This window comes from Alligator mississippiensis, chromosome 3 (assembly GCF_030867095.1).
Source record: "Alligator mississippiensis isolate rAllMis1 chromosome 3, rAllMis1, whole genome shotgun sequence".
Classification (NCBI taxonomy): Eukaryota; Metazoa; Chordata; order Crocodylia; family Alligatoridae; genus Alligator; species Alligator mississippiensis.
In genome coordinates this window covers 277563348-277590603 of record NC_081826.1, presented here as the reverse complement: position 1 = coordinate 277590603, position 27256 = coordinate 277563348, and the positions used below count along the sequence as shown (strand labels likewise).

General features: G+C 44.9%; 1 protein-coding gene across 1 annotated transcript in view; it reads left to right on the top strand.

Moving 5' to 3' along the window:
- EGFLAM (EGF like, fibronectin type III and laminin G domains) overlaps positions 1-27256 on the top strand; it is a 130629-nt gene that overhangs the window by 25283 nt on the left and 78090 nt on the right. Inside the window, exons 2-6 of the mRNA XM_019496071.2 lie at positions 5398-5507; positions 9415-9498; positions 11217-11243; positions 15064-15181; positions 15670-15805. Of these exons, the coding sequence (XP_019351616.1) occupies positions 5398-5507; positions 9415-9498; positions 11217-11243; positions 15064-15181; positions 15670-15805 (475 nt within the window). The remainder of the gene's footprint in view (positions 1-5397; positions 5508-9414; positions 9499-11216; positions 11244-15063; positions 15182-15669; positions 15806-27256) is intronic.

Sequence of the window (27256 nt, the reverse complement as noted above, 5' to 3'; positions counted from 1 at the left end):
TGTAGAACCTATGGGACTATCACATCTTGTTTCTTGGTTGCCATTGCATGGCTTGAATAATTTTTATAGCGCACGTAGCCCTATTCATCCCTCTGCTTCCAATTTGTTGTGTATTTCAGCAAGTGACTTCAGCTTACTCAGGTTTAAAATCTCCCCCTCAGTTTGTGTGATTGATAGGCAGGCAGCTGCACACGCAGATCTTAGTTTTAGCTTAGCTACATGCTCCCATATTTCCCTTTCCTGATAGAAGCCTGTCTGTAAGCAACAAGCTCCATGGCTGAAGCATGAGAGCACTATGGGGAAATGCTGGGGGTTGGGACAGCTCCATACTATCAGATACTCCTACTCTCCACAGCCCCAAAATACCTTCCCTGTGAGATGAAGCCACATGAGTTAATTATGAATGAGCCAGCATTAATTTGTTTAAGTTTTTTGCTTTTGTGCAGTTGAGCCCAACAGCCCCCTCCGGCCAGGTTCAGCAGAATGAACCCTGTATAACAGGGCTCAGAGCAGAATGAACCCTGTATAAATTAACACTGAGTCAGCCAGCGTTAACATGTCTGCTTATCTTGTGGTTTCACTGGGCAGGGAAGAATCCTGTGGAAAAATGGGGAGTATGCCAGAGAACGCCTCAGTTTTCCATGCTATTGGGGGCAGGATCCTATTAAATCATATAAGTGGAAGGACTCATATGTCCATGATTGCCTCTGTCATTGGTAAAGGCAGTTATCAGAGACGTCTCCAGTTCTGGGAGGCTGAACAGGAAATAAATACAGAGAAAAGGGGCATTTATCTCTCAAGCCCAGCCCTGCTCTTATTTTCACTGGTGTAAATCAGGAGTTACTCTGTGGATTGTAGCTTTAGGCTGGTCTAACTGCAGTATTTGGCTCCCTGTGTTTCATCATCTGGAAACTGGAGATAATGCTTAGTGGGTCTGGGTGAATAATTCATGGTGGATCTTTTATTAAACAGATGTTGCTTCCCTGTGTTTGCAGATAGTCTTCAAATGGATCATGATTTTTTTTCCAGATTTATTTGTTATTCCAAATTATTCACCAAATAACTTCTGCAAATAATTTTATTGGTCTGAAGCACATTTTCAGTTATGAATTTGAAATCCACTTTATAGGGATATTCTTTAAACTTGCATAAAGTGTGCCCTTTCCACAACCATTCCTCGTGGCAAAACTGTTTGGTAGAATGTCCATTGAAAGTAAATGCAAGAAGGATGCACATATGTTCAATGAGAATTGCTTTAGAACTTCTAAGGGATATTCAGGGCATGGTTTTTTTCCTTCATTATTTGCCTAGTACTAACACTTGCCTCTCTCATCTTGGTATTGTGGGGCTTAGTAATGTACTTTCTAAATACAAAGTACATAGATAGCATTACTGTTTCCAAAGGTTATAACTTATCCCAAATCTGCATGGTGTTCAGTATTCTAATATATGTCTATCCTGAATGCATGACAGAAGAATGACCCTGGCAAAGTAGAGGGGAGAGATTTTTCTGCTGCATCCAACTCTCCTATTGGCTATAACAAAGGGGGCAATTAGTAGCTTGGTTGTAATGTACTGATTCTCAGCCTGGGCCTGGCCCAGATGAAAGTCATGAAAGTCATATTTGTCATGATTTGTGGTGCTTGTGCAATAACTCGAAATAAATTCTTAGTTTTTATATTGTATGGGGGTGTAGTTGGGGAGGTGTGTATGGTGGAGCATGTGTATGGTGGGGGGTGTGTGTGTAGGGTGCGGGAGGTGTATGTGTGTAGGGTGCAGGGGGGTGTGGTGATAGGTCAGGGGTATGTGTATGCTGGGGTGTAGGGTGTGTGTGGGGGGTTTGTGAAGCGGTGTAGCTGTGTGTGGGGGCATAGAGTATGTTGGGGGCTGTGTATATGTGTGGGGTTGTGGAGGTACGGTGTGTGTGTGTAGTGTTTGCGTGGTGTGAGGGAGGGTGGGAGGGGTGTGGGGACTCCTGCACTCCCCTCATGGTGCAGCCGCAGGCGGTGGGCACTCAGGGTGCTGGTGCCTGGCTCCAGCCAGCGCTGCATATTGCAGCGAGGACCACAGGTCCCTGCTGGGTCATCTGTATCGCTGGTGCTCCCTGTGCTCATGTGGCTTGGGAGGGAAGCCCCAGGTGCTGGAGCCAGCTCCAGCACCTGGGGCTTCCCTTCCATGATCTGCGAGTGCAGGGAGTGCCAGCAATACAGATGGCCAGGAGGGGAGCTGCGCTTCTTGCCGCAATGTGCAGCACTACATGAGCACCTGCTGCACCCCTGCCTGCTGCTGCTGCTGGCACTGCTGCCTGCTGGGGCTGTGTACCATAAAAATAGTGTGAGGTCCCCACACCCCTCTACCCTACCTCATACCCACACGCTGCCCAGCAGAGATCCATACTGCCACTGCCCTTCTGGGCATGGACTCTGCGCTGCCACCAGCCCCATGCTCCACACTCCCACCCAGCTGCAGCCCTGCCCCCATCCCCAGTGAGCAGGACACTGGGGAAGCCTGCAGCAGCAACCCCACCTAGAAGCTGCTGTTGGCCACCCTAGGCCTTTCCACCCATGAGGGTGGAAGTGAGGCACAATAGGGTATGTTGGGGGGGAGGCGGGGCTGTATACATGGGCAACTTGCTCTTACCCTTGTAGGTGGAAGAGTTGGGCAGGGCACAGTTCATTGGTGGCTGCCATGGGCCAGATGAAAGTGCTGGATGTGGCCTGCAGGATGTATTTTGCCTGCCCCTGAGATAAATAGATGGGCTAGAAGACAAGGAAAACAGCAAAACATTTATGTTTATCACAGGCAGTGGCCTTAGCACACCAACTGCCTAGTTATTGGAAAGAAAACATATAAAACGGGAAGTTTCCTGATTGTTCAATAAATCAGAATAAATTCTTACTGTCAGATCTACTGTTCTGAACTACTTGACTCTCTTACCTACTCTTTTAAACTATTGTTTCTGGTCAATACTGGTGAGTGTTTGTAAGGTGTTAAGTTTTGTATTTATCTTCAAATCAAATATGATGGTGGAAATGACAAGTGTAAATCTGATTTAGGCCTGTCTCACATCTGAAAATGACCTTTAAAGTAACTTTATTTCACTTGGTATTTTGTTAGAACTTGTTGAAAAATCAGATTTTCTCAGCCTTTCCTTTCATTACTGGTAGATAAAGTACTGGAAAACATTAAATGTGATAAAACAGCTGCCATGGAAGAAATGAAAGTTGCCATTAAAGTTATTTTTAATCAGGAAATGTTCATCAGTTCTTTGCTCCAGTTGCTTATGAAGGGTCTTTACCATATGTGGTTCATATTTCAAGAACATTGGTGGCTACCTACAAACTGGGTGGATCTACACATGCACTTTACTGTGGAGTTGACTAATTAGCTCCACAATAAGGTATCACAGTCTACCTGTGTGCCAGTATAAGGGTGCAGTAAACTAATCATCTTTGCCGTAAGATAGTACTGTTGGGGACAGTACTATTTTAGGGCAGAGTACTTAACTACACTGAAATGCACATGTAGATGGTGACTGACAGGGGCCAGATTCTTGGTGCCGCTGCCTAGCCACATGGCTCCACAGTTTTTGCACCCTCGTGCACTGGCCAATGCCTCTGCAACCCAACGCTGCCACCTAGAGCTTGGGGCTGACCCCCTGCACTGCCTGCCAGCTCAGGCATGCTCTGCCCCAGCTCAGATTGCTGTTGTCCTGGGTACACTTGTAAATGCTGCACCCGGGAGCAGTTCACTCTGGCTCAAAGTGCTCTGGAATTTATTTCTTCACCTTAATTGTGTGTGTAGATGCACCCACTGGGCACGTTTACATGTTCATTAATGCACTTTTGCTAATGTGAATTAAATTTAGTATGCCCATTGCAAGGTACTAGAAGTAGGTGGATTAGCCTATTTTAATGTGCATTAGCAAAAGCACATGAGTTTTTTTGTGATGCTTTAATGTGCATTAAAATAGGCTAATGTGCATTAAAGCACATGTGTAGACATGCCCACAGTATGTTTAAAAATTTCCAATCCCATAGCTGATACTCAGTTAAAACTTCTGATAATATTAAGGGAAATGTTGCCTGCAAGTTTGCAGTTTGGGGCATTGGGTCATGGTATTTTATATTAAGGTTTTATGGAGGATGGCTTAAACTCTTCAACATAGGCAGTGACATTTACTATATATGCTGTTTCTCCAACTAAGTGGAGGTCATTGCTTGGCGCAAGCTTGTGCACACAAACACCCACATCTTTCATTTTGCTTCCTGAGCTTAGACACCAGCTCTGAGCTTTGATTACAATTACAGGAGAGGCTCATCCAGTGCTTCAAGTTTTTTTAAGTTTAATTCCAGATGATAGAGTTTCTTGTCAGTGCTTATTTAATTTACAGTAGTGGTTGACTTATGATCCTTACTCTTTTGCTAGATAAAGTACCTTTGTTTTTAAAGCTAATAGCTTTCCTCAGTTAATTGCAAGCTATTTTTGGCAAGACTATCAAAGAAATGTTACGTGTACAAAAATTACGGAACACACTAAAGAATCCTTTAACCCAGGTAGCTAGGGGCCTGGCTCTCAGGGAATTTTCTTTCCATATATCTGTACCAGTAATAACAGTTAGTTTAACTGGTGCACTGCAGGGAAATAAATGTTCTGAGTTTTTTAGGATGTTGGGGGTCTATCTATCTGACTCTTTTTAAAGTCATGAAGGGATTTTTTTCCTACTGGAACCAAATTGACATGGCTTTACTAGGTTTCTTCACCTGTCTCAGTATCATGAAAAGACATTTAGGTTACATAGGAGTGGGATTTAGAAAATGATATTACAAACCAGTAAGAAAGGCTATGTACTGCGGTTTGACAGGTCTCAGAACTGAAGAGGACTTAATATTTTTCTAGTAGACCTAATACCTATGGGAGAAGCCATTGTGGGCTGAGGTCCTCCTATGGTTCCCCTTTCCCCACAAACACTGATTCAAAGAAATGAGCTGAATTCTATGAGTAAGATGAGGAGAGTCTATCAAAAGTTACAGCAGATGCCCCCTCACTAGTCCTACTTGAGTACCTGCTGCTTTAAGTCCTCCCCTTTGTTGTCTTCACTTACTTGTGTGCCTTGAACAGTTAACCCAGGATCAGACTCTGTCCCACTGATTTAGCTCCACCTGAGCAGCTTGCAGGACAAAAGACTCTTCATCATGAGTAAGAATAGTAGAATCTGGCCCTTTAGTATAAATTATAAATGGATTGGGATTTTTTTTTCTATTTGTCACTTTTTTCTGGTGAAAAGGGCAGCACATGTATATATTCCTTAAATAGATATCTTGTACTTCACTATTGAGAGGAGCGGTTTCTTTTGCCTGTAGCTTCTCACAAAATATCAATTTCCTTTTGAGGTAGATAGGCTGGAGCCTCCTCTAGATATACTGCTGGATTCACTGAACTGCACAGCTTTCAGCGTACAATGGAGAATGCCCAGACAGCATGCAAGCACCATCACAGGATACACTGTAAGTAACACTTTAATTTTGTTTGCAGTGTAGAATATAGTTACAGTATTGAATATAAACTCAGGCTTATTCTTCAGTTCCAAGTAAACTCCATAAAACGTACAACGAGGACAATCAAGGGGGTCTTTTGGCACCCAGGCTTAGTAACAAACACTGTACTGGACCAGGAAGAGCTCAGTAGAAAGCAAGGAGAACTGATTAACCCAAGTCTTTAAAAATCAATAAGTTATGCTTTAGAAGCAGGCTGTGATGGGAACTTGTTTGAATGTAAGAGGATTGCATAAAGAATAAAGTGCTTGTTGTGGTTTTCCATTCCCAGAATCTCATAGCATTTTACAATTAATTTACAAGGATCCCTAGGTAAGGTAGAATAGAGCGGGTAAATATTGCTTTACCACTTTGGATGGATGAAAGAGGCACGAAGAGCAAAAATCATTCTACTTTCATCAAATCTGTGGGCTATATGAGTGACACCTGGAGTGGAAAATATTCACCTCCAACACAGAATAAGAGTATAGGGCTGCCACTCGCAGAATAAGTAAGCATTTCTACACAAATACTCAACTGGCTGATCTCCCACAAAGCTTCAGCATGGCCTTAAATATCTTCCCCCCCACTCTGATTAGCTTCTCTTCATGTTTTCAGTACAGCTTCCCTTTTCCAACCTTGGCTTGTCCTGTAGCTAAACTAGCCCTCCCTGCTACAGAAGCATTTCAGCTGCTTCCTTTGTATCTTTTAGTTTTGCCTGTGTTTATATGTCCTTGTAAGCCAGTTGCTTAGCCTGCTGGCTTTGCAAGGGAATTTGTTCTTTGAGAAGCAACTCAGTCAGCCTTCTAAAGCAAAGTTCAGTCTTTTAATCGGACAAATAAAACAAAATCCCTCTGCCCCATCATGGACATTAGGATGGGAACCCCTTTTGGTCTGACCTCTCTTTGCAGCAACCTGTTCCTTTTACAGCTTGCTTACTCTCCTAAAGCCCCCTGCTAACCCAAATGCCCCAAAACTGGACTTTCTTAACAAGGGTGACTGTTCCTTCATAAAGGGACAGACTGCTCTGTTACAGCCCTCATTCTAATATTAGCATTCTTTGTTTGACATTCAGTCACTTACCAGTGCTCCAAGTCCTTCTCCTGACAGGAAATCAATTGGTTCCTTGGTCCCAGTCAGTCCTCCTAAAATACCATCATTGGTATCGAAATTGCACATTTTTTTTTATGTTTAGCCAGCACGACATGCTGTGTCAACTTCAAACTGCTTAGAGCCACCACATTTGCAATGATATACATCCCAGCAGAATGTTGTGTTCCTGTACAGTCCAGAAGTTCATAGATTCATAGATACTAGTGTCGTAAGGGACCTCATCAGATTCATAGATTCATAGATGTTAGGGTCGGAAGGGACCTCAATAGATCGAGTCCGACCCCCTGCATAAGCAGGAAAGAGTGCTGGGTCTAGATGACCCCAGCTAGATACTCATCTAACCTCCTCTTGAAGACCCCCAGGGTAAGGGAGAGCACCACCTCCCTTGGGAGCCCGTTCCAGACCTTGGCCACTCGAACTGTGAAGAAGTTCTTCCTAATGTCCAATCTAAATCTGCTCTCTGCTAGCTTGTGGCCATTGTTTCTTGTAACCCCCGGGGGCGCCTTGGTGAATAAATACTCACCGATTTCCCTTCTGTGCCCCCGTGATGAACTTATAGGCAGCCACAAGGTCGCCTCTCAACCTTCTCTTGTGGAGGCTGAAAAGGTCCAGTTTCTCTAGTCTCTCCTCGTAGGGCTTGGTCTGCAGGCCCTTGACCATACGAGTTGCCCTTCTCTGGACCCTCTCCAGGTTATCCGCATCCTCTTGAAGTGTGGCGCCCAGAATTGCACGCAGTACTCCAACTGCGGTCTGACCAGCGCCTGATAGAGGGGAAGTATCACCTCCTTGGACCTATTCGTCATGCATCTGCTGATGCACGATAAAGTGCCATTGGCTTTTCTGATGGCTTCATCACACTGCCGGCTCATGTTCATCTTGGAGTCCACTAGGACTCCAAGATCCCTTTCCACCTCTGTGCCACCCAGCAGGTCATTCCCTAGGCTGTAGGTGTGCTGGACATTTTTCCTCCCTAGGTGCAGCACTTTGCATTTCTCCTTGTTGAACTGCATCCTGTTGTTTTCTGCCCACTTGTCCAACCTATCCAGGTCTGCCTGCAGCTGTTCTCTGCCCTCCGGCATGTCCACTTCTCCCCATAGCTTTGTGTCATCTGCAAACTTGGACAGAGTACATTTGACTCCCTCGTCCAAGTCACTGATGAAGACTTTAAAGAGTATCGGTCCAAGGACCGAGCCCTGCAGGACCCCACTGCCCACACCCTTCCAGGTCGAGACCGACCCATCCACCACAACTCTCTGGGTGCGACCCTCTAGCCAATTCGCCACCCACCGGACTGTGTAGTCATCCACATCACAGCCTCTTAACTTGTTCACCAGTATGGGGTGGGATACTGTATCGAAGGCCTTCCTGAAGTCTAAGTATACGACATCCACCCCTCCTCCTGTGTCCAGCCGTTTCGTAACCTGGTCATAGAAAGAGACTAGATTGGTCAGGCACGATCCGCCCGCCACAAACCTGTGCTGGTTCCCCCTCAGCATAATTTGCCCTGCTGGGCTCTCACAAATGTGAGCCTTGATAATTTTTTCAAAGACTTTACCAAGGATGGAGGTGAGACTGACTGGCCTATAGTTGCCTGGATCCTCCTTCCTCCCCTTTTTGAAAATGGGGACCATGTTAGCCCTTTTCCAGTCCTCCGGGACTTGGCCCGTGCGCCACGAGCGTTCGAATATTCCCACCAGTGGCTCTGCAATGATGTCAGCCAGTACCTTCAGCATCCTCGGATGGAGCTCATCCGGGCCTGCCGACTTAAAGGCATCCAGTTCTTCCAAGTGACTCTGCACCATCTCAGGGTCTACACATGGAAGTCTGGCACCTTGCTGCTGTCTCTCTACAACCCCAGTGAGAGACTTGTCTTGCCCCTCGCTTAGGAACACTGAGGCAAAGAACTCATTGAGGAGTTCAGCCTTGTCCCCCCTGTCTATCACCAATTGTTTCTGCCCATTTAGCAGGGGTCCTATTCCTCCCTGGGCCTTCCTTTTACTCCCAATATATGTAAAAAACAATTTCTTGTTGTCTTTTACTTGGGTTGCCATCCTCAGCTCCATGGTAGCTTTGGCCCGTCTAACTGCCTCCCTACAAGCACGAGCAGAGGAGGTATATTCATCTTTAGTGATCTCACCTTGTTTCCACTTTTTATGTGCTCCCCTTTTGGCTCTTAGGCTGCCCTGGATTTCGAGTCCGACCCCCTGCCTAGGCAGGAAAGAGTGCTGGGGTCAGATGATCCCAGCCAGATGCCTATCCAGCCTTCTCTTAAAGACCCCCAAAGTAGGGGAAAGCACCGCCTCCCTTGGAAGCCCATTCCAATTTTTTGCCACCCTTACCGTGAAGAAGTTTTTCCTGATGTCCACCCAGGTGCGTGGTGCAGCAGCGAGGGGGCAGCAGCAGAGTTGTCTCATAGTGCAGGGAGGGGGGGAAACAGTCCCTGTTAGTGCAGCCTGTGGGGCATGTGGCCTCCATCCACTTAAAAGTTGGGTAGCCTTGGTTTAAAATGGGGGTATTCCTGTGTTTGATATGAGTGTGTTAAGGCAGTGTTGTTTCTCAGTAGACAAGCCCTGCTACGTCTGAAGAGTTTAGCCATGTATGCAGACTTCGTGTGGTTGTGGAGGGGACAGGGCATGCATTTCCCAACACCCAGTACCATCATATTGATATTCAGGAACAGCCAGTTATGTGACTATAATTTATTTATCTTTGTCATTCTATATAATTTGCATCTATGCCTTAACTGACCTTATTCCATCTTCCCAAGGTGTTTTATTCAGAAGTTGAGACTGATAAACCAATTAAACAGTTTTCACATGATGTTCCCCTGAATCTGGAGATGCTTAGCATGGTGAGTATCTGATTTTATAGATGGTCAGAAGCTTAGGAAGGAGCTTTCTAAGAACTGGTTGCTCTTCTATAGTGAGAACCTGATACTCTTAAACTACTTTGGATGTGTAAATTATGCAAAGGGTAAAACCTCAAATCCACTGGGACAAAGCACAAATTATAGTTCACTGATACAGTTGACTTAGAACATGCTCCACGTTCTCTGACTAGTTTTTAATTTAAAATGACTGTGAACTTTATTGGCTGTTACCTGACTTCCATTTAATTGTTACTTTTCAATGTTAAATTCATGTTTTCACAAGCAGGTCAGGAGATGACTTGTGCCTGAACAAATGGAAGAACAGTAGCATGCCTCCTTTTACTTTTCTGCTGGTTCAGATTCTGAATGTCTGTGTCACACTACAGTAGGGAAAAGCATACAGTTCACAGCATAGTTGTTGGTTCACACATGAGACTTAAACCCACATTTTCAGTGGGCACAAAGTTTACATGTGAGCTTTCATAACTTCAGATAAATGACAAATGTGCAGGTTCCTGTTCCATAGGGCAGTGGGGGCCAACATTTTTGGCAGACATATAATAAATTAGCCCTGTGCCATTCCCAAACACTGCTCTGATCCCCCTTCCCCTACCTGATCTACTGTTCTGGCTTCTGTTCCCTGTCCCATCTGCTGCTCTGCTTGCTGCCCTATTTGCTGCTGTGCTGCTTGTCCCCTCCCTGATTTGCCATGTGCTACATGCTTTTAGCATGCGTGCTACAGGTTGGCCACCCCTACCATAGGGAATTCTGTTGGCTTGTAATTTTTCATTCTTAGAAAAGATTTTGTCTTTCCTCCACCACTCCTTTTACTTTTCTTTTCCACCTGTTCCCTTCTTTCCCAGAGAGTCTATCCCTTATCTTTCTCTGCCTTTGTCTCTCCTTCCTTTTCATCTGATTCATCTCCTCCTGCCCTCTTTCTGTCTCTTCCTTTTTTTATGTTCCATTCTGAATTAGAGAGATTCCCCATAGACTGTACTAGTTAGAAATTAGTACTGCAATGACATCATGGTCCTGGTGGATATAGGAGTCTTGTGGCATATCTACATTGCTGGATTGTAGTGCCAGGTAGTGCTGTACTGAGACATGCCATGTTCATGCCCTGAGAACTACTACCCAAATTGGAAGTGATGTTGGTGTCTTGGTGTAGCACTGCACACACACACCAAAAACCTTTGCTGACTTAAGTAGCTTCACTGTTTCAGTTCAGGAGATAATACGTATGACTGCAGTGAGTCTTAGTGTACTGCTGTGTTGCATCACAACTGAACAGCACACACTTCCTTACTGACATGAGAAATTGTTACTTTGTTGTCTGTTGTTCTTTGCCCTGTCTAGGGAAAATGGGGGGTCATCACTGAAATCCCTCTCGTCACCTGTGCTACCAAAGGTCAAACAGTCAGACATCCCCCTAGACCAAGCTTGCCAATACAGAATTTTACTCCACAGAAAATCATTAATCTTTTTCTTCCTGTATTCTGATTTGTTATATCATGGTGATATGCTTGTGATGAGAATATGGATGGATACCAATTACTGGTGAAAAATATAATATTATGCAAAGAACACTATTAAATGAAACATTATGCAGATCGTGCTTTGTTGACTTTTGCTTAAAAGAATTTGCTGTGAGCCTTAAATATGCAGTTTTGTTAACAAGTTCCATTACATTTTTTTTCTAGGGTCAACTTGATGGACAAGCGATTTTTGTAAGTACTGCACCTCCAAAAACCATGTAGCTTCTGTGGACTAAAATAAGACTAAATGTTTAGGTCCTCCCTAAATGCTTCATAATTCATCTTGAGTAGTGCTTCTATGTAGCACTACATAGGCCTTTTTGTAGTAAAAGTGCCACAAACATTAACTAATTCTCAAAACAGGAAGGTAAGGAAGCACAATTATCTCTATTTTAGGGATGGGTAATCTTCACACTAGGCATCAGAAGCACTTATGGTGCCTTGTTTTGGACATCCTTAGTACAAGAATGAGTGCAGTTCAGCTGAGTCAGGGAAGGCCACAGAAGAAGTGAATAGCCAGCTAGAAGGGGAAAGCCAAGTAGTCAGTGTAAAGTAAAGAGCAAAGCAGCAGTAGCGAGCAGAGATGGAGAAGAGACCAAGATAACCTGCAAAGGGGATGAACAAAGGAAGGGAATACAAAGATGGCAGGCAGAAAGAACCCAGAAAGAGGTGGAGAGAGTACAAATGATATTGTATAAAATGGATTTGAAAAAAACCCCAAAAAACCCTTTAGGACATAGCAGCGGCTGAATTAGTCAAGTGAATTATTTCCAGTCCTGTGCTCAGTCCAGTAAGTAGATCATTTTCTCTCCTACAAGCAATAACCTAAAGGGTTATTGAGAGGCTGGATAAGGAAAAAAGGCTCAGTTATGTATAGGTTTGGGGCATATGGTTTTGAAAGCGAATCCAGGCTGGGGAATAGGTTTGTTGTCAACATCAAGAAACCATTTGCAACTTTGTATAATTTGGTCCAGAAATAATGGAAATCACATGAGATTAATTGGTCTTGTGAGGGTTTTTACTGTCTGGGTTAATGGAAATGTTGCAGAGTTTGGGAGAATGACTGTTCTTGTGAGTGTTACTTGTGGCTAAACCAGAAGAAGGATTTGGATCTGATCCAATAGCAGAACTGTTGGGTTGGGTTTTCATGAAGGTATTTTGAAGGCGTTTCAGATATGAAGTTCCTGGTCTGACCCACCTATACATTTTATAACAACAGAGACTTCTGATGGGCCACTTCTTGGACAATCAATCAACTTGCTGGAATTAATCAACAGCCAGCTGGTCATTAATCTCCAGGAAGTGTTGTTGAGCTCAGTCATTTTTGCTGAAATGCTTTCTGCTATACTCATCCAGAAGTCAACAGAAATCTTCAATAACATTGTGGTCAAGCTTGCATAATTTGTCTTTCAGACCCTGAGACTGATTCTTCTCTGTTTTAAACTAATAGGACTCCACTGACTTCAGCTACTGTGGGTCCTAGAGTGTTGTAAGGATGGCAGAATGAGGCCCAGTATGTGTGTGTGTGATAGAATAACTTATATTGTAAAGCCACAAGAACTGCTACAGTACAAAATGCATAACACATAGCAAAAGCACAAGTAGAGTAAACTGGGTTCCAGTCAAGGCCCCCGTTGCACTGAGTTCCGGAGGAGTGAGAGAGATTTTTCCATTCCAGCCTAGCCTACAGACTAGAAGTCAGGGTATTTTCCTGTGTGCAGGGAGATGTGGGCTTGAACTTCGTCAGGATAAGTTTGGCCTAAAACCTAAATCTCTACCTAGCTAGAGGATTGTTCTAATGACTAACCTACTCTGTCAAAAGTGGCTCATGTCACCACTACCACCCCAGTATTTTTGAGTGAAAGTAGGTACAGTTGCCATGCTGTGTACAGTACTTAACTGAATGAGCATGTATACTGGAGCAGACCCCTTGGACACAAAGCATGTGTATTTCCATGTAAGTATGGAAATGCTTTATTTGTGAATCTCAAATACTCATAGGCATAAGCCAGGTGCCAAGGCAACAGTAGTTCTGGGCATGGGGAGTAACAGAACTTTAGACACCAGTCACTTTTCTAATCAAATCTTTGGTGTCTGCAGATTTTGGTAGACTCCTTACTGGCACTTAGGCATGTAAATTCTATCTAAGCTGTACTTTAAGTACAATGTTTTCTTGCATACAGCGCACCACAGAATATAATATACAACTTTTTTTTGAAAGGCAGAATGAAGAGAAAATGGATTTTTTTAGAGTTATGGCTGCATAGAGCAGAGACGTATCCTAATCTTCAGGTCACTCATCCTCCCTTTTACTGCTTGACTAAAGCTGAAACTTTAGATGCTTCTGAAGACTGGTTTCCATGAGTGGATCTCTGATTTAGAAAAGAGCTAAAGAATCTCTGAGGCTGTGAAATAGGAGAAGAGAGACCAAAAACAGCTTACTGACAGCCAAATTGCCCTAAGAAAGGTTAGCTTGATTAGTGGAACATCAAGACATTTAAAAAGGAGGGGCAGTGGTTAACAACACCTCTGGTGTGAAGACTAATGAGCTGTTAAGTCAATGGACTCCCTCAGCTGCCTGAATAGTAATATAACTGTTGCTGTGCTGTGAAGCAGGAATGAAAAGCAGGGTTTTTCTATCCCAGGCAGAAAATGAGCTTTCTCTCTTAATGTACGCACCCCAATTTCAGGGGTGGTGGTGATTTTTTGGGGAAAGGTGCCTCTTGTACCTGAGAAAATATGTGAAAAAATACTCCTTTTTCTGGTCCCTAAGTTTTTTGTGTGGATTTTTAGCCTGTAGGGTTCCTCCTCCCAGTTCATTGCAAGACTACATCTAGAGACAGCTATCAGACTAGTCCTCTACTTTCCTAAAAGAAAAGTCTGAGAGATTATTAGAAAGATTGGTCATTGTGAGACTTGTCAAAGTGAGGCTATAATAAAGTACTTGCATCTTTCACTAGCTTACTGCACCTGGAAATGCTATTTCAAGTCACTCTCAACTTTCAGGGAAAGAAGCGCTTTAAAGTATGAGTAATATTTTAAATATTCCAGAATGAGAAATGGGTAAAAACCATGTTGAATGATTCGTCAAAAGAGCATATCTTCATGTGCACTGTATTTCTTACGCCAAATAATTTGTAGCGCAGAATACTATTTCTATATCCTTAAAGCATTCATATACTGTCAATTCTAGCTCTTCATATATATATTTACATGCAATATTACAATAACATACAGAGCAGCATTAGTATTAGGCTGAATAAAACCACCAGATCTGAATAGTTACAGCTGTCTGCATCACACATGTTTTTGTATGGTACTCTGTTATCTCTGGAACCTGTTACAAGTACACCTTAAACAACATGCCATGTAACAAGATTATCCTATGCATAGTTCAGCATTGGCCTTTGTGTTAATCAATCCTGTGATCATGGCAGAAAGATGAATATGCCTTTGCTTTCCCACAAGAAGGGAGGGAGTGGAAAGCACTCATTTCAGGTCAAGATTGATAGCATTAGCAGGGCCATGTACAGGAAAAGTTATAGAGGATGTCTGCTACTTTTGCTTCTTAGTCTGTGAGAGGAAAAATATCATTAGTTTGCACTGCTGCAAGTTTACTTTTTTCTCAGAAGCATCTAGTTCCTGAATTTAAAAAAATAGATAATGAGTGCCAGCATTTGGCTCAAGGAGGGAAAGTATGTGACTTAGTTTTCAGCAGTACAAGTATTTGAGTTGTATAAAAGCTTTCTACCATCTTCTAAATTATGCTGAGAATTGGGTCCAGGTCAGTTCTGTGGAGTCCTCTGGGGTAAAGCTACAGCTTGACAAGAAGCATGTGATCTCATTGGGTTTTTTTTGTTTCTGGACCAAACTGACACTGGTGCAATTCTCTGTGGGGCCTACATGGAAAATACCACGTATGATTCCAGCAGCACAGTACACAACGTCATTTTCAGTTCTGTGAAGCTGATTTATTAACCTTTTGTGTCTTCTTTTCTTTTGCTTCTGACAGGAAGTTGTTATTGGTAATTTAAAGCCAGGAACTCCACATCGCGTGAGTGTAGGAGCATATGGCTGGGCAGGAAAAGGACGACCCAGCATGCCCAGAAATATAACAACTTTATCCCAAGGTAAAATGTGTGTAAATAGCTTGCCATTATGAAACTGACAGATTAGAGTTAATCCAAGACATTGCACTTGTCTGGCAGGTAAACACAAAGTGAGTGCAAAAACTTCTGTTTTGTGCAATCATAGACTTACATTCAGAGGGCAGGATATAGCCGTAATGGCAAAATGGTCAGGAACATTATTAAAGGTTTAAAAGCATAAATGCAGCCTGATGCATCAGGTGCCTTTATAAATACCGACAAGGAAACTTAAAGAAAGAAGCTTTGTTTTTTTCCTTTAGCGTGCTTCCTACCCACAGCATAACTTGAGAATAATATTTTTAGTATGATTTATGTGCAGGACTTAAAATATTTTAGCATTATGCTTCTATACAAATAATCTTTTTGTAGTAAAAAAGCAAATGTCTCAGAATTATGGATAGGTGAGGTTTGTGTCCACAAAAATCTATCCAGTTTTCTAATGCTGGCCATGTGCAATTCTTTCATTTTAGATAAATGCATGCCCCCAGAACCACCCTGCCAGCCTCAGGTCATTGTGGTTTCTGATTCAGAGGTTGCACTCTCATGGAAGCCTGGAATCAGTGAAGGAAGTTCTCCAATCCAGTATTACACTGTGGAGTTTATCAGGTAAGTGTGTTAATCAAATCTGAATTTCAGTGTTTGTGCACTACAGTTATTTCAAAATCCTGTTATTAAGTTGGGTACAGATGCTCCGCATTATTTATTTACTCATTTTATATAGTAAATTTCTCTCTTTCTCTCCCCCTTTTTCTCTCTCTCTCTTTGGGATAAGTTGCCATAAAAATTTAAAGACACAATTAGAAATAATCTAGACTGATATAAAATTACCAGTAACTCCTAGCTTCCACCTAAAATCTCTCTCCATTTAATCTGTTCTCTCTGGAGAAGCCATGAAAGAACACAGCTGGAAACATACCCTGTATCTAGTCCAACTCATGCCCTGCCAGACCCCAATGAGAAGAGGACACCAGGGCAACGGACTTTCTTCTGGAAATGCCCTGCATTCAGTTCCCAGAGTGCAAAAATCTAAGGATCTGATGCCACAGCTACTTTCGGCTGTCTTAGAAGGGTATCAAAAGAGGTTGTGCCTTGTATTCACAGGACCCAAGCCATCTTGTACACTTTGCTTCACAGATCTCACATACTCTTACTATCCACATTTTTATGGAGCATTCATGAAGGTTTTTTTACTTTCAGTTTTTAAACCTTCCATACTATAATATACAATAGAAATAACTTGGTACCTGTAAGATATTAATGAGTGGTCAGCAGCAGGTAGTTGCACTTGTAGCTATATGCATGCCCAAGCATATGATTTCATATTTAATTATCTATCTGTGCATGCAAATTCATATTTACATATGAGAATACTTGTTTTTATGTGCCTGCTTATATTACAAGGTTGCAACATACTGAGATGAATCTCCTTTTGAGAATTTAGTCCATTAAGTGAATATTTGATGCTGCATTGCATTTGAAGCATACTGGGTGAGAAGACAAATTTGCCTCTTGACTGCTGCATGCTGTGTGGGGGGTGTCAAAAAATCTTTATTTATAAAAATGCATGTAAAGATTTGTTTAAGAGCTTGTTGTTTTAAAAGCAAGCAAACAAAAAGGACCATTGATTCTCAATGCTACATGAGAATTGCAATCTAGAAAACATATATAATGAAAAGAATTCCCATGCTGAAAGCCTGCGCCACGTTGTATATGAATCAAAGTTTCTGGTGTTTGGGAAGTATAATGTGATACAATGTTTACTGCATTTGCAGACGTACAGGAATCCTGGGATTGTCCAGTGAGAAGCCTTAGAGTTATTGAACAACACAGGGCTTATTTTCCCAATATGAAAGTGATTTGAATCTTTCCCTCTTCCTTCCCTTCCATTAACTCAACAGTCTGCATGAGAGAGGGATTTTGCTGATTTCTGACTGACTTTGCATCTATCTTTCCTTTTTTTCCTAAGAAGGGGAGCCTGCAGTTTTACATGCACATTTTTTATAACACTTGTGGCCCTTTAAAGAAAGGAAACACTGGGCATCTAGTGCTCCACCTGACACTGAAAAGTACCCTTGAATGGCTTGTTCAGGCTGAGAGGACATTGTTGTAAGTTGAGAGGTATGAGTAATTGAAATTGTGTCTGGTTGTTTCCAGGCTTTGGTGAAGAATGTATTAACAGCACATTGTTTTGACAGCAGTATTTAGCCAGAGGTGTAACATGCCTCTTGAAGGGTATTTGCTAATTTGGGAATTAATTCCTTTTATATTTGGATACTTGAATATATGTTTGGAGAAAATTCAGTGAGCCTTAAGCCCTAAATGGCATATACAGTTAAATATTTAACTTGGACTTTACTTTCTTGTCACACATAGTTATATGGCTAGGATACAATGATGCAATGAGGAGTATTGTCACTGAAGTCCAGTGGGATTATACTGATATAAAAAAATAAGACTATTTAAGTGAGTTCAGAATCAAGCCTTTTGTCCTGAATACATACCCTTCCTGTATGATACTCTATTTTTGATGAGTTAGTAGTTGTGCTTCTCTGTTCATGTCTGGTATTTTCTTCTGGTTGTGACCCTTTTGAGCTAGCAACAAGGCTCCAGAAACTATGAAATTGTTTGAATCCTTGCATTCCCCTAGGGCTAACTTTATTACCCTTACCCTAGAAAAGCAATGGTCAAGAGACTGCCACACATGGGAAACAATGCGGTCTTCATTCTGTCCAGCTGGGAATTGTGGGAGCAAAATCTCCTGAAAAATTCAATAAGTTTAATTATTTTTGCCTGTCAGAGTATAACTAGTGCTAAGTTGTAATATGTCTGCACCCGTACTGTCAGTAGAACAATCCTTAAGGAATATGTAGAAGAATTGTTGTGAGGACAAGAGTGGCTAGTGGCTTCTTTCTTAGAAGCCTGAAGGAATTAATGTTTCTTAATGTTATTTGTTAATATTTTAAATTGTCGTGCTGAATATTACATGATGAATGACATCCCTTTTGAGGTAAAATCTTGGACTTCAGCTATGCTAGGGTTTTTTGGAAAGGGCTTGCCTGATGCAATCCAGTAAATTAATTAAGAGTTAAAAATGTGTTCTGGAATACTCCAAGGCTTTACTCTATTGAATGCTTAAAGGTGTGTGCAAGCATTCAAGTCAACTGGTGGAAACTCAGTGATTTATTTTCTGTGTTTGGAACCCCTACTAGTAGAGCAGTGTACAAGCATATAGTGATCAGGGCACGAGCTGCTCAGACAGCCTGCACTGGAGATGAGCCACAGCCAGGAGACTCCTGTGCATGCATCCCAGCATGGTCTTTGGGCTTCTCTGGCTACTGGGGATTGCTGAGAGAAGCTGAGTGCACAGCACAGCCCCAGCCACAGTGCCACAGGGCACTGAGGACCTCGTGCTTATGGGAAGCCTTGCTCCCTCCCCGCTCAGAGGCTTCTAGAGAAGAGACCCAGAGCATGTCCCCTCTCTTGTTAGTTGTAAACGTATCACTCGCTGTTCCTGCACCCTGCTCTGTATCACTGCCTGTCTCACAAAAACCAGCATACCCAGGATCTGCACCACAACATCATTATCACTCTGTGCCTGTCTTGACAGAGACTTAGGTACATTTTGCATGCCTGTAGCTAGCTGACCTGACAGATGATCATGCTGGCACACACTTCTGTGTAGAGCTCAGGAGACTGACCTGCCACACAAGCCCACTTACCAGACCTTCAGGACACCAAACCTCCTGGATGTGGTCAACAACTTCCACCTGGCCAATAAAGATGATGCCCTCTATGTAGTCCAGTGTGCTTGAGGAGCATCCCTAGACCACTGACCATTGCAAGATGAGCAGTAGCTGGTTGGGGTGGATTGTCCTGTACCCCTGGGGCAATGAACAGTGGGTGCAAAACTTCTGCATGTGCTGGGTCACCTTCATGGACAATGTCACTGAGCTGACCCCAAACATAGAGTGGTGGCCTAAGGCTACCCTTGACTCTAGTGAGTGTGTTACCATAGCAATCTGGATCCCCCTATTCCTCTCCAGGGACCCCACCTGTGGGATCCCTGACCACATTCAGTTGGTGGGGAGGTGTGCCTCATGGCCTTAAACCAGAATTGACATGTTCCTCTTGACATGTTCCTCTACCTGCTGGGGCTGGAGTGATCCTGATAAACAGGGCTCAGTCTCAGAGTGGGGCAGGTTCCCTTGTGGGTCTCTGGCATGGCAAGGGGAGGACACAAGGGGAAGACATCTGCCCTGAACCCCTTTCTTTGTTCCTGAACCATCGTCAGCTCCCAGGAGGCTACTCCACAATCAATGTGTCCTGACTCAACAGGGAGTGCTGGATCTCAGGGGATGGGTTGCTATGTGTTCTTCTGGACACTGAAGAAAGAGAAGGGGAGAAGTGCTTTCTGGGACTGGATTGGGCTGCATGGTATTTTGAGAGTCCTGTTCGTTGACTGTTTCTCCTGTGAGGATCACAGATGCCTCAAAACCCTAGACTTTACATTATTATTGAGGACTGGACCTCTCAAGAGCTGCCTGCAAGCCACTCTGGACTTTGACCTCAGAACCACCTCCATTCCAGCATCATCTGGATGCACCTCTTTCTCTCCCCATGGATCTTCCCTTCTCAACAGTGCCTCTCATTAGGGGTGTGGGGGGAACCCTTTCTGTTCACTAAGGTATTAATGTGCCAGCACTTCAAGTAACTATGCCTTTTCACATGTCCCCAGCCTCACCTTCCTAGCTGCCTCCCATATCTTTAGTGGGGCACAGCAAAGGGACCCCAATGCCTGTTTCTGCTATGTCACCTTAGCATGCTTAAGAAATGAAGCCTTCACTAGTTACTTGCCCCTGAGCAGGGGGATACATGATCATGGGCTCATCCTTGCCATTGGGTACCACTGGGTGCTGTTATGTTGGGGAACAGGTGCATATCCTAGGGCTATCTGTGACATGTACAGCAGAGGATTAAGGCACTTGTCCTGTGTGAAGATCATCATGCTGTGCGAACTGTGCCCCATGTCTTGCCCCTCAGTGCCTGGGGCCCTGCTGCTCATGAACAGGTTGAGGGAGCTGAAATCTAGCTGCAGCTGCAATGCAACTCCTGGTTCCCCTATGCCCCCCAGAGAGGTGCACATGTACCCCCAGTTCCCCTCTCTCCCCAGGGTCCTCATGTGCCAACTGCTGCTGTAGGTGTGCACTGTCAAGCCACTTTCCTTCTTAAGAATATGGGGGAGCTGTTCATAGAAGGGCATGGGGTGTCCTTTGTGTCCGGAGGTCTTGTTGGTGTTGACTGTCTTCTTGAAGTGGGCCTTCATCAATTTGGTTTTGCCCCTGCACTGCTTCTAATTCTGGTTGCGGCCCTTCACTCTCATCTTCTTGGTAATCTACTGGTACTTCAACTTGTTGCAGTGCATGATGTGGCACTGCTGCTGGGACTCCTCCTCACCCCAGATGGCTAGGAGGCCCTTGATTTCTTTCATGCTCCAGTTTTGTCCCAGCTGTAGACACTGGAGGAAGATGGGCTGGTCTCTGCCCTGGTTTTTGGCTGCACTTTTAAGGTCTCAGTGTCTATATATGGTTCTGGATGTCACCAGGGGAGTGTGAGCCTGGGCACGAGGTGTAGGACAGGGCATATGGGTGCAGGTCAAGATGTATGGTGCTTGCTTGCTCTGTCCCACAGCTGGGTTTGGGTGTGTCTCCTGTTCCAGAGTGACCTAGGATGTATTAACCACACCTCCCCCCCAACCCTGAAGTTTCCAGAGTCCATCACCTGGTGGCCTCAACATGACTGGCCATGCCCCCTAAGCCTTGAACTTTTGAGGGTCAGCTTCCTTGTTGCCCCCTACAGACTAGCTACACCCCCTCCCAGCCCCAAATGTTCCAAGGTCCTTTACCTAGCAACCTCAATATGTCTGGCTACACCCTCTTCCAGCCCCAAAATTTCCAGGGTCCTCTACCTGGCAGCACCCTGTAGGCTGGCCACAGTCTCTCAATCCCCAAACTTTCGAGGGTCATCTACCTAGGGGCCCAAACCCAGATGGTCATGCCTATCTAAGCCCTGAACTTGCCAGGTAGGGCTGTGTGAAATTTTGATGGCTGTTTCGACACATTTCGAGCTCAAAACAGCAAAATCGAAACAAAATGAAAGGCTGAGAAATGGCTTTGAAACTTAATGAGGGCACTCAAAACATTTCAAAAGTTTCAAAATGTTTTGTGTTTTGAAGCTGGGCTTGCTTGCAACTAAAGAGAAACTAAGAAGAGGGAGGGGGAAGAGAGGGGAAGGACTGCTCTCATATTGACTGTGTAGCGGGCCAGTGACTCTAGTCCTTCCCTGAGGTCCCTTCCAATCCCAGTGTTCTGGGGGAGGGCGGAAAAGCAGCATAAAAGGCAGCATTGTTTGAACTGAGCTTTCTCTGTGCCTTGGGGTCAGATTACTGAGCTGTGTCTTCCAACAGCTCAGCAGCACCTATGAACCTATCTCCTTGAAACCTGGCAGGCTTCATGGCCTCAGCAGGGGCTACCATGCTTGCTGTTTTCACCCACTGCGCCTTAACATACACATGTGACATGAGTTTTGCTTGTCTGCACCTTGAGGTGCAGTTTCCCAGAAACCCCTGCACCCATCTTGAAACCTGGCAGGCTTTGTGGCCTCAGCGGGAGCTACCATGCCTGCTGTTTTTGTTGGAATCAGGAAAGAAATGACTACGTTATAGGCAGTTTTGTGATTCCCCATTATAGCCTATGGGGGAAATGTCAAAACTGTGAAACAGTTTTGACAAAACGAAACAGAACAGTGCTTTGAAACAGCAAAATGAAACACTGTCCCTTCGACATGGTGAAACGGAAGTCGAAACGAAATGCTGCTGTTTTGTCCAGCCCTATTGCCAGGTTCATCTCTGTGCTGGTCTGAACTAGTCCATTTGCCCTTCCAGCTGGACCTGAAATGCCAAAACTGCTTCCTGCATGCTGGGGATGGGTGCCATGCCAGGGCCTGGGTCTTTGTTTCTGGTGCTTTTGGTCTGTGTCTGAGTCTGGGTTTTTGGGTTTGGCTCTGAATCTCTCGGGTCCAGAGGTGTAAACTGCTTTCATTCACCTTTGGAAATATAGATGCAGCCAGTATTTGTTAATATGAATCAATAGATAAAGGGAAAATCTTGTCCCTAATTCAGTGGTCAATGACAATGGAGACCCTGCCTGTAGAAACCAGGTCGATTCCATTAATGTAAGTGAGATAAGAAGTTGGGAGTAAGTTTGGACACTGGTCATACTCTCTCAGCTTAGCAAGATGTAGAGCTGGAGATCCAGCTGGAGTGCCTATAGGTATGCACAGCTCTGACAATGCTGTCTTGGTGAGCATGTTTTCTTCCCATTACCACTGTGTGTTTCCCTAGTATCCAGAGTAGTATCTTGGGACCTAGATTTAAGCCCAAATTGATGCATTTTTTTCTGGTTTGTCTTCTAAAACATGTATTTTTAAATTCCTGGTTTCTTTGAATATATCCACTGCACTAATGAATTATTACCAGAGGGAGGTAAAGGAGAAAAACACAGGAAACCATGGGTTTCCCCTCACAAGCTGTCATGGTTCTAGCCTGCGAGGGGCTGCTTGGGACTGGAAGGAGTGGGATGCAGGTGGGGAGGCTGGCTCCTCATCACTGCATGCACTCCCCGGGAAGGGTTCAGATTTGTGAGGGGTAGGGGGAAGATGCAGGGGTCTTGGTGCTCCCCAGCCTCTCTGTGGGGCTTGGGGCTCCCTACCCTACTGACCTAACCCTAGGGGTCTCCACAGCAAAGTGGGTGGGACCCAACATGGGAGGGCAGAGTGGATTGGGGAGGCTCGGAGCTGTCACCATTGCTGGTGCTGCCACAATCACACAAACTGCACTGCCAATGTGAGGCACCCTCTGTCCACCCAGCTGCAGTGGTGGGAGGAGGGGGCACAACTCGGTGCCGCCAATACCCCTGCTACTGCTGGGTGGGCAGAAGGTGCCTTGCTGTGGCAGTACAGCTGGGGCAGGGCTCCTGGCGGTGGTGACACCCACCCTCCCACACTGGGTCCCACCTGCTGGGCCATGGAGGCCTCTGAGGAGAGGGCAGCAGTGCAGGGAGCCCCAAGGCCTGCAGCAGACAGCCTCCATCTTCCCCTCCCCCCCACCCCCGGGCTCTGCTTGGCTCTGCTCCAGCTGTGCTGCCCACTGTGGGGGCGGAGCCCAGGCTCTACATTCTGCTCTGGCCGCAGCAGCTGGGGCTCAGGCACTGCTGACCCGCTACAGCTGGTGCCTGCAGAGCAGGGAACAAGCAGTATGTAGCCACTGGGTCCCAGGGGCCTGGCAGCTGGGGACCACCTCCAGCAGGCCTGGGGAGGGCAGGGGGCTGTGGGTCAGGAGTGAGGGCCCCCAGCAGAGATGGGGAGCGGGCTGTCTGGAGTGGGGGGCACCAGCAGGGCTGGGGGGTGGGGGCTGCAGTTCAGGAGTGAAGGGCACTGGCAGGACCAGGGGGCTGTGACTCGGGAGTGAAGGGCAGTGACAGGACTGGGGGCGTCTGTGGCTTGGGAGTGAGGGGCAATGGCATGGGCAGGGGCAGGTCAGCAACATATCAGGGCTGCTGAGCGCCACAAAGCAGCAGGGGAGACAGCCACAGCTGTGGTAGGGGGAGCCAAAATATATTTGGGATTTTTAAACAGAGAAAACCAGGATCCTCAATTTTATTATTTAGCAGCACAGGTTATTTTACTGGGGAGTTTGTGTTAAACTGATCCTTCAACATCAATCTATTTCACTCTAGCCATAGAATGCAAGTGAACATTATTTATAACAAAAATGATGTATCTAACCAAACCTATTCTGTATTCATTGTTGAAAATACCTTGCTTGTTTTTAAGTCCCTGGGATGACTCTTATATCTGAACTCATACAGGTGTGAATCCTTTTGCTCGTGCAAAATCCAAGGTAGTGGGGTCTATACTGAGAATCTCCAAGGAAGAGTCCTCCCTTCTGGACTTTCTGATATACTGTTAACTGTTTCACTGATCGGTGCATATACAGAAGTGTCATACTTTGGAGCTCTATCCCAGCAAGTGTTAAGGGGATAGAAGTATAAAAGGTTAATGGAGCAGAAGATGTGTAAGTGAGGAAGGATCAGCAGCATAACTGAGAGGAGCAACTGGGCAGCAGCCATGGGTGCTACCTTGGGTAGGGAGGGAGCAGGTACAAGTAGTTGTCACCACGACAGCTGGAACTGCCCCATGCACCACAGTCCTAGTTTTAAAACTGCCCTGCTACACCACTGGGTATTTAACAACACATGTCAGGGTCAAAGGGAGGAAGTGAAAGAGGGGCCGCAGTTGCTTTTATCATAGAATCTTACGGAAGTAGGGCTGGAAGGGATCTCCTTAGGTCATCTAGTCCATTCTGCTGCCTGAGGTAGGATCATCCCTATCCAAACCATCCCATACAAATCAATTGTCTAATTTCCTAGCAAAATTACAGTCAACCCTTACACAGCCACAAGGTATAACACTTTAACCTGCCACAGATAAAACAGGGAGACCATGGCAGCCAATGTCTTGCTGCTGTAAAGGTTGTTAATATACATTCAAGAGATCCAGGAAGAAGGTTACACCCCCTGCTAGAGAGGAAGGCAAAAACCCCAGCATTCATAACAATCTGACCATGGGGTAAAATTCCTTCCTGATCCAAATGTGGTGATTGGTTTGACCCTGAGTGAAAGGGCAAGGCTCTGTAGCTAGGAACCTCTGGGCCTAAGTCTCAGCAGGAGCATTGGCACACCACAGTCAAAATCCCCAACCTTGGCTGCAGCCAACACTCAGTGTCTTTGAGGAAGGCATAAGAAACTCCTGACACATAGAGCAGGAGGGTCTGGGAGTGGAGGTGGGGATTCCCTCCTGGCCCCATGTGGCAACCAGCAAAGTCCAGAACAATGGGAATTGCCCATAGTAGAACATAGGCATAGGTACACCTACATCATGTCCAACCTCTTCAACACCTCCAGTGATGCAGCCTTTACCACTTCCCTAGGCAACCTGTTCCCCTCTTTCACCATTCTAACAGTGAAAATATTATTCCTGATATCTAATCTAAATCTGCTTGGCTGTAACTTCAAGTCACTTGTCTGCATTCTGCTCTCTACAGTGATAGAAAGTGAGTGTTTTCCCTCTTCTTTATGGCAACCCTTCAAATATTTGAAGGCTGTTATCATGTCCCCTCTTAAACCCCCTTTTCCATAAGCTGAACACGCCTAACTTGTTCAATATTTCCTTGTATGGCTTACCTTCCAAACGCTTTATGATTTCTGTTGCCTGCCCTGTACTCTCTAATTTCTCCATGTCCTTTTTAAAACGTGGAACCCAAAACAGCACACAGCTCTCTAGATGAGGCCTAACCAGTGCTAAGTAGAAAGGTACCATCTCCTCCTGTGTCTTGTACCTACTGTTTCTAGGGTGCATCGACATGTTCCATAACAGGGCGGCAATTCACTGTGGAGCTTATTGCACTGCAGTTTATCAGTCCTGGGAAGCTCCTAGGCATGGTTTACACATGTGCCTGGAGCACAGCATGCTGAGCTGGGTTGCAGCAGCCCCAGCTGGCAGGGGGCCTGGGAAGTCAACTTGCCAGCCAGAGGCTTCTTTGGCTTGGCTTAATGTGCTGGGGCATGAGGGTGCTTCAGTGAGGCACTAGCTGGCAGGCAGCCCCCGCACTGAAACACCCTTGTGCCCCAGCCACCCGGCCTAGCGTCTACACATGTGCTACTGCACATGAAAAAACTCCTGTTGTGGAGTCTGTTAGTTTTGTGTGCCCTAATAGGGGTGAACATGTAGATGCTGAGACATTTACTGTACAGTGAATTAGTCAGCTGCTCAGTGCCCCTATTGATATTTCCCAAACCTGCATTTGCCTTTTGTGTAGCTCAGTTTTCAAGTTTGGATAATAGGCAGACAAGGTTCTTTAGGGGAATCTGATATCTTTTATTAGACCAACATAAATAGTTGGGAAAAAAAAATTTGAGCAAGCTTTCGGGTTTAAAAACACTTTGTCAGGCTAAGGAAGTTTCTGCGATTGGTGTTTGCTCTTCCTGGATGGAAAGAAAAGTAAAGAAGCCAGAGGCTGGTCTGGTGTGCATACAAGACAGGCAGTCAGTGAAGATGTAAATTGAGGGAGTCAGTGGGTGAGAGACAGGCTGGGGTGGGGGATAAATAGTGGAGCGGTACCTGGGGAGTCAGATGTCACGCAGGTTATAATGTGTCATAAATCCAATGTCTATATTTAGTCCATGATTTTTAGTATCCAGGAGATTGATGAAATGGAGTTCATAGGCTTGTCTCTGGGAAGTGTTTTGTAATTTTACTTTGAGGATCAGGACTGAGAGATTGGAGAGAGAGTGGTTTTCTTATGAGAAATGTGCCCCCACAGGTAATTGGGTATTCTCATCATTGATAGATTTCTGGTGTGCATTCATTCTGGTGTGCAGTTGTTGTTTGGTCTTTCCTATGTATTTTCCATCAGAGCATTTGGTGCATTGGATGAGATATTACAGCTACACCTCCAGAAATGTAATATATCTGGAAATGCTGATGGCTCTGTGGGGTGTAGTGATTGTGGGGGTGGTGGAGATGTGTTGGCAGGTTTTGCATTTCTTGTCATGGCACGGTCTGGATCCATTTGGTGTGTTCTGGGCTTGAGGATGTTTATTTCTGGTGATGAGGTTGGTGAGGTTCAGTGCTTGTTTGAAAGCTAGGATGGGTGGCTCTGGGAAGATCTCTTTAAGAATAGGGTTTCTTTCTAGTATGGGTTGCAATTGTTTGAGAATTTGCCGTACAGGTTCGAGGGAGCGGAGATATGTCATAACCAGGGGTGTGCAATTCGTGGGGGCGTTTCTTCTGTACTGCGGGAGTTCTTCGCTTGTCATCCGTGTGGCTCTTTCAAATGTGTGATCTATCTCTCTGGAGAAGTGTCCTTGTTGGGTGAAAGCCTTTTTAAGATTGGTGAGGTTGCAATCCCAGGTGTTCTCCTCAGTGCAAATTTGGTAGTAT